This window comes from Protopterus annectens, chromosome 4.part0 (assembly GCF_019279795.1).
Source record: "Protopterus annectens isolate FY-2018-M chromosome 4.part0, PAN1.0, whole genome shotgun sequence".
NCBI lineage: Eukaryota > Metazoa > Chordata > Ceratodontiformes > Protopteridae > Protopterus > Protopterus annectens.
The window spans coordinates 589,639,107-589,647,377 of record NC_056733.1 but is presented as its reverse complement, the minus strand read 5'-3'; the positions used below and the strand labels follow the sequence as shown (position 1 = coordinate 589,647,377).

The window sequence follows — 8,271 nt, the reverse complement described above, 5'->3', positions numbered from 1 at the left end:
TTGGCATGGTGTTTTGCCGAGGCACGTGCCAAAAGGGGTGTTGCGCTCAATAATTGAGCTTATAAAGGAAGAATACAGGGATGTTATGACCTCCTTGCCCCTGGATGAGATACCCTTACTAATGAGGTGGGCCATGTAAAAAGCTTTCCGTACAATGGAGACAACGTGGTGGTCAAGTCAGGTTTCTATCAACCTGGGTGCCCAAGCACCTCACGACTGATTGCGTGCATACATTGTTATTAATGTGATAATTTGTGGGGACATCACTCTCCTCAAAGGGGATCATTGTGCAGTTTTTGGCATTTAGCTTGAGGCCATGTTTCTGGCAGTCATTTGTTTGAGTGAGACCCTCTTGTAGCTTATTCAGAATTGTTTAAGTCAGTAATGTGAATTCTTTACTTTATTGCAAATTTGTGGACTTATTTTTGTGGATTATAGTATTGTAGGACTGCTAATGTTGACATTGTATGTAGATGGACTGCTGGAGTGGTTTTCCCAGTGAGAAATGCTAGTGCTGTAATGAATATCTGTTTATGTGTAAAAAAAATCTATACATTAAGATGTTAGTTAACCGTTAGATTAGAGAATTAAAATCAGAATGAGAATTAGAATTTTAAGCAAATGTTAGGCATTACATTTATTAATTGTTCGAATGCACCTACGGTACAGCCAGGAGGTCGACTTTGGTCTCCCGTGGCAGCGAAAGAGTTAACTATATGATATATTTTATATGTGGCCCAAAGACAATTTCTGTTCACTCAATGCGGCCCCAGCAAGCCAAAAGGTTGGACACCCCTGAGAATACTGCAGTCTTGGCATTTGCTGACTCAGTGGAAGTGCAGGATGAATATCCGAGTGCAAGGAAAGTGACAATGGCTACAAAGTAGAAAAGGCTGACTGCAGTCAGAGCCCTCTCCATGGCTTCAAAAGCTGGACCCACCAAAGAGGAAAGGGATCCTGAACAGAGCCTGCCTCAGAACAGTGGTCACTTCACTTAAAACTTAAGTAGCTACACCTCTGCGTTTTGCTCTTTCAGCTGGGGGTCAGAATGCATGAACACTGCCAGAGAACTTTGGTTTTTGAACCAGGCTTAAATAACTGGACAGTTTCTTGCAGAGACTACTAGCATTGAGCACACCACCTTTAGCTCGCCCAAAGTAGCTTTCTATCTTGGAAAGTTTGGAAATGCCTAAAAAAGGTGCTATAGGGGTAGACAATTGTTTTGGCCAATATCCCAAAAAATCTAGTAGACAAGACTATGCCTGGCAAAGCAGCATGGCCCGTCAACCATCTCCTCTCAGGCAAACTAGTATTGAAAAGACACAAGTAGCTAAACCAATTGTAGTTAACAGTAAACACCCATGATGGTAGAAAACTAAGCAAGCCACCACAAAGGGCCTTTAGCCCAACCACGTATCCAAAAAAGTGTCCATTAGACTTGCATGTCAAACCAGAGCTGAAATTCCTGTTGACATCCAATTTGCCCAACTGACCGTTAGGGAGACAGTCTGAATTACATGGATTGGGGGGGGGGGGCTGGAAAAGTGCAGTCCCTGGGATACACTGATGCAGGTGGAGTGAGTGAAGTTTTAGATGAATTTGCCAGCCAGCAAATTTGCCATGCTTTGCTCTGACGTTAACCTATCAACGATTAACAGGGAGCAGGTCCTGGCAGTATTTGACAAGGCCAAACTACCTCAGTAGGCCCAAAGGATTCCTCTTAAATAGCATGAAAGATGACCCATCACAACCATTTGAATCACTATTCTCATAACTGGTTTTGTACCAACAGAATGGATAACTGCAACTATTATCCCACTTCAAGTGTGGACTATCAACTGACCCCAGTAATTTGACTATTCCAACATGCAAAGCTGTTGAGTGAATCATGAAATTAAGACATGAGCAACCTTAAAGCACAGGACAAACGTCTGGCTTTGCCAACAGAAAGTCCCATCCACAGACTTCTACTTTGAGAAGTAGAAAGCAATGGACAAGAGGAAACCACCTACCTAGACCTGGCTAAGGCACTAAACACCTCTGTAGTTAACAGGACCCCCCCCCCCCAAACTGAGCATAAAACCCTATACAACTTGTATCGCCAGATGTTTGACTGGGTTCAGAAGTCAGGATACCTCCAGACAAGTCCGCAGCAAGGTACTCTTGCCACTATGCTGAGGACCACTCCACTTAGCATCCACCCAAGTCGTCTTGCAGACTTCCCCACAAGATAATCTTACAAAAGGGTCCAGTGGACAAATGACTGGTGCCAGTCTGGTGCCAAAAAACCCATGCAATGCCAAGAAGTGTAGAAGAGTCAGGAATCTAGGAAAATATGTACAGTGTCAAACATGTGACCAAGGTACAACAGTCACCCAACTTACAAAAGCATGACATCTGGATCCAAGAACTCTGCTACTTTATTCAGCCCTTAACCAAGTATCCTACATGTCAGGCAGGCAGAGATCACCTAACTAATGGGCCTTTCAAAACAGTGAACTAGATCTTTTGGCTTTTCCCCAGTTAGGGTCGCCACAGCAGATCACCTGTCCGCTCATAATTGGCAGTGGAGTTTGTGTCAAGTTGCCAGCCCAGCACCCAACCTTCCACAGAAGGCACACATCACACCTAGGGCCAATTTAGAGAGAGTCCAATCCACCTGCAGCATGTCTTTAGGATGTGGGAGGAAACCAGGAAACCCACGTGACCACAGGGAGGACGTGCAGACTCCACACAGAAGGCACCCCAGCTAAGGATCGAAGTGGAGAACCTCTGAGGTGGCAACACTAGCCGCTGCACCACCGTGGCCACCCACAAAGTGAACTAGATGCAAGGATTTAAATTTTGCCTGTGATAAGACTGAGGTGTCAGAGGATCTCATACATGGAATTCACCCCACAAAGGGATCACTGTCAGACTGCTGCTCCAGGATGGACCAACTTTGCACAAAAGGAAAGCCTTTTAATCCCAATGGCTGCTTTTACAGTATCCTCAAAAAAGTGCCTAAAGGCAAACTGTCAAAGTTAAAAAGCTTCAGGAATCTGGCATGACAACCCATAGGCTACTGCAGCAAATGACATGATACTCTGGGGAATAAAGTCTTAATGGGAAGCCCTGTGACAGCAAGGCAGCCAGCTTCTCCAGACTTCAGGGAGTAAAACTCATTCTTGAGACATGTCCCAAACAGACATGACCCAAGTATTTTACTACTACCTTTACCAAGTTACAAACTGCTAGAACACTTAGCACTGGAAACTGCATTAGGACACCTAAAGGATGTAGCAAAATAGACAGGAAATCTACTGGGCACAAACAAAACCCTAAAAAACTAGCACAAAATCATGTAGCTGAGAATGCAAGCTCTCAAGCTGTATAAGCATTCTGTAGAGAAAGGCTCAAGAGAGACTCCAAACTAGAATTAAAAATCATACCAATTTCTGAAGATGGGAAACTAGTCATTACATGTAGTTTTGCTGACAAAATGCCATTAACAGCTTCAGACAGTACAAAAGTGAACAGCTGTACTCAGAAGCAAGCTCTTTGGTAATCTGCACAGTTTCAGCAACACAAAATTGAGTGAATTTCCAACTTAGAAAAAATGATCCAAAAAAAAAACAAAGTATTAGAATGCTACATTTATTAGAGAAAAAATTACTTCAGAAGAAAAGAAATTGCAAGCAAATGAAGTTAAAGACTGCCACCTCTCAGACGCAGGACAAGGTGCAAGGTGGATTCTTTCTGAATGTTGTAATCGGACAGGGTGCGCCCATCTTCTAGCTGCTTGCCGGCAAAGATCAGTCTCTGCTGGTCGGGAGGAATGCCTTCTTTGTCCTGAATCTTGGCTTTCACATTCTCAATGGTGTCACTGGGTTCAACCTCCAGAGTGATGGTCTTGCCTGTGAGGGTTTTCACAAATATTTGCATACCTCCTCTCAAACGCAGGACAAGGTGCAAGGTGGATTCTTTCTGAATGTTGTAATCGGACAGGGTGCGACCATCTTCTAGCTGCTTGCCGGCAAAGATCAGTCTCTGCTGGTCGGGAGGAATGCCCTCTTTGTCCTGAATCTTGGCTTTCACATTCTCAATGGTGTCACTGGGTTCAACCTCCAGAGTGATGGTCTTGCCTGTGAGGGTTTTCACAAATATTTGCATACCTCCTCTCAAACGCAGGACAAGGTGCAAGGTGGATTCTTTCTGAATGTTGTAATCGGACAGGGTGCGACCATCTTCTAGCTGCTTGCCGGCAAAGATCAGTCTCTGCTGGTCGGGAGGAATGCCCTCTTTGTCCTGAATCTTGGCTTTCACATTCTCAATGGTGTCACTGGGTTCAACCTCCAGAGTGATGGTCTTGCCTGTGAGGGTTTTCACAAATATTTGCATACCTCCTCTCAAACGCAGGACAAGGTGCAAGGTGGATTCTTTCTGAATGTTGTAATCTGACAGGGTGCGCCCATCTTCTAGTTGCTTGCCAGCAAAGATCAATCTCTGCTGGTCGGGAGGAATACCCTCTTTGTCCTGAATCTTGGCTTTCACATTCTCAATGGTGTCACTGGGTTCAACCTCCAGAGTGATGGTCTTGCCTGTGAGGGTTTTCACAAATATTTGCATACCTCCTCTCAGACGCAGGACAAGGTGCAAGGTGGATTCTTTCTGAATATTGTAATCAGACAGGGTACGCCCATCTTCAAGTTGCTTGCCGGCAAAGATCAGTCTCTGCTGGTCAGGAGGAATACCCTCTTTGTCCTGAATCTTGGCTTTCACATTCTCAATGGTGTCACTGGGTTCAACCTCCAGAGTGATGGTCTTGCCTGTGAGGGTTTTCACAAATATTTGCATACCTCCTCTCAGACGCAGGACAAGGTGCAAGGTGGATTCTTTCTGAATGTTGTAATCTGACAGGGTGCGCCCATCTTCTAGTTGCTTGCCAGCAAAGATCAATCTCTGCTGGTCGGGAGGAATACCCTCTTTGTCCTGAATCTTGGCTTTCACATTCTCAATGGTGTCACTGGGTTCAACCTCCAGAGTGATGGTCTTGCCTGTGAGGGTTTTCACAAATATTTGCATACCTCCTCTCAGACGCAGGACAAGGTGCAAGGTGGATTCTTTCTGAATGTTGTAATCAGAGAGGGTACGCCCATCTTCAAGTTGCTTGCCGGCAAAGATCAGTCTCTGCTGGTCAGGAGGAATACCCTCTTTGTCCTGAATCTTGGCTTTCACATTCTCAATGGTGTCACTGGGTTCAACCTCCAGAGTGATGGTCTTGCCTGTGAGAGTTTTCACAAATATTTGCATACCTCCTCTCAAACGCAGGACAAGGTGCAAGGTGGATTCTTTCTGAATGTTGTAATCAGACAGGGTGCGCCCATCTTCTAGTTGCTTCCCAGCAAAGATCAGTCTCTGCTGGTCAGGAGGAATGCCCTCTTTGTCCTGAATCTTGGCTTTCACATTCTCAATAGTGTCACTGGGTTCAACCTCCAAAGTTATGGTCTTGCCAGTCAACGTCTTCACAAATATTTGCATCTTACCTGTTGAAATACAACACTGTTAATATTAAGCATTTACATCTTGAATCTATATTTGAAGGTTTCTGTAAGCTTCAAAAGAGCAAGCCCTCCCCACCTCAACTTAACATTAAGATGACAGTACAATCTGATGTGTTACACTGCATAGATATGGACAACTTGGTATAACCAAACCTCTAGAGTTCATCAGTTGAGGCTCTATAGTTTTCCCTTCCCACCCTCCTCTGCCAGTCAGTCCACCCACCTTGGAAGGTAGAAGTTTCTGCAGGTGATCCAAAACATTCAAGGTTGCAATGCTGTTAGCTGTACAATTAAGAGTTGGGTGTACCATAGAAGGCTGGTGTTAAATGATGTGACATGATAGCCATATGAAGCCTTAAGAGAAAATCCCAAAAGCACTAAAGCCAGTATATATTGCATTACCATATTGCTTCCCACTCCCCCCTCCAAACCCAATGAACATAGAACCCCCTCTCCTAAGGGTTGCACTAGGGAGTCTATACCCCCTCTCTAGTGTGACACTAGAAACAGCTGGCACAAGTAGGTAATTGCCTTGATCTGTATACTTAACTGGTTGGAAATTTAGTCCTACAAAAGTGGTAAAGCCCAAGTATGAGCAAAAATTTTTTTTGGTTTAATAACTGGCTAGGCACACAAAGCGACCATTTTGAACAACCAGGAATCGAGTCAAGCAACTTGGTTCGGTTGGCAAAAAAGTTGAGTAAATGAAAGCCCAGAATGCAGCCAGGTAACAGCTCATGCCTTAACTCTGCAGCCATGGAATAATCAAGAAACCATTACCTCGTTGGAAAACTACAGTAAAACATACCGGTTGCTTTAAACGCTGGAAAAATGTAATGCAGTCAAACACCAGTATTAACATGAAATTAGAGACCTTGTAAATTTAGATACTGTTTGAAAGATTAGATATAGCACCATTTTATTCCACTACCCAAGGACACCTTAAACAGGGGCACAAGATCACAATACAATCACTAAATACTACAACAACGTATGATACTGCTAAAGTAAAGATTATGGCTCCCTCTGTGCCCACTTAGCTACTGCAACAATACAACTACTGCCGTACCATTCTAAGATTTCCTTACAAAACATTTCCGTTTATACGCGATCCCTTACATTGTAGTGGGCAACCAGTCCCCAAAGCAAACTGACAACCCCTAATTTATTTCAATTTAAATAGCCCCAAAACACTCAAGTACACGACTGTCCTATTACAAGTAGGAGAGCGGTCAATCGAACCGCTTTAACAAAGTTTAAAGCCAACCACTCAACAGTCTAACGTGGTGCTAAACTACTTGGGGGTGATTTGATGTCTTTCGGCTTTTCCCGGTTAGGGGTCGCCACAGCGGAACTACGGTCCGCTAATGATTGGCAGTAGATTACGTGCCGAGTTGCCAGCTCTGACGCACAACCTTCAACGAAGGTACTCCCATTCACGCATGTCTCCACACAGAAGACGCTTTAGCTGAGAATCAAACAGCGCAACGTATTACTGTGAGGCGACAATACTAAAAATAGCGAAATTGGTATTTAGTGCGTTTGCTGCTTTCAAATGGTTCCCTTTTGGGGCGTTCCACTACGTACCTAAACGCAACATACGTGATTACCTGCTCCAGATACCGGTACTCAAGTCATAACTTTGGGCGGGTACTATCACCAAGACTGCTATCGTTTTAGTTCCTGTTCTACACATACCCCTGTCGACTAACTGCCTTGCTAGTCCAGACATTCTTAAACTCAAATTCATCACCAATTCCTTAACCACAACTAATACACAAACACTCGTAAGAAATTAAGTTTTCGCAGTGTGCCGTCAGCAAATCGACATTCACTGAAAAGTCTAGATCCAAGCCACTCGCACGCATCACTTCCTACACCTTAACCACAACATAACAAAACAGACAAAGGTCACTAAGACTGGCCATTACATAATTGAGACTAATGCAGTCCATCAATTTATTCAACAACTTCTCTAAGGTACTCAGGGTGAAAGGCACGAAGCAAGCAAGTCCTTTCAGCCACTAAATTAATACACCTCTATAGCTTATCCTCCAATTACATACTCAGAAAAAAAAATCAAAAGACAAAGTTATACACTAACGGCACTAAATAAACAGCTGTTTCGCAATACAGCGTACGCAACACTTCGCAAATAGTTACAGGCCTAAATCGGAAAAAAAAAATCTACTTCTCACCAAGGGCGATTTTCACGATCAAAAACCCAAAAGCTTATCTTTGCTGTTGGGACTAAAATTAATTTTAATCAAATTATACAATTCTGTTTACTGCAAATTGATAAATAAAAATTATCCTAAATCACTTACCTAACAAATTAAACAGCGATACACTTGAATGATTTACTAATACTTCAATAAACCTGCAACAAAAATAAACTAATTTGTGTGGCACGAAGCAGCGGGCTTATAAATAAGTTTGAAGCGTAGTCATCCGCTAAACGTCTTGTCGGAACGTCTTCTCATTAGAATAGTCCCAACCAGTAGCCGCTACTCTGTGGCTTATACAAATAAATATATGCGCTGTTATTACACATTAAAACTGTTGATAAAATACGTGTCATGCACAAAAAGAGTATTTATATACTTGAAATTACTGAAATTAAGTGCTGCGGATGAACACAGTATATACTTCCGGCGATTATTCGTTTCTTTTTCTAGCGCTTTCTAGTGGCTGATGCTGATAATATTGTTTTGAGATCACGAGATCG

General features: G+C 43.3%; 1 protein-coding gene across 1 annotated transcript; it reads right to left on the bottom strand.

The window, feature by feature from the left end:
- Window positions 1–3,620: 3,620 nt before the first annotated feature.
- On the bottom strand, window positions 3,621–8,013 carry UBC (ubiquitin C). Its single transcript, XM_044068526.1, has 2 exons — window positions 7,871–8,013; window positions 3,621–5,525 (listed from the first exon to the last, which is right to left on the bottom strand). The coding sequence occupies exon 2, from the start codon at window positions 5,518–5,520 to the stop codon at window positions 3,688–3,690; it is 1,833 nt and encodes a 610-aa protein (XP_043924461.1). The 5' UTR covers window positions 5,521–5,525; window positions 7,871–8,013; the 3' UTR covers window positions 3,621–3,687.
- Between the last annotated feature and the right edge of the window lie 258 nt (window positions 8,014–8,271).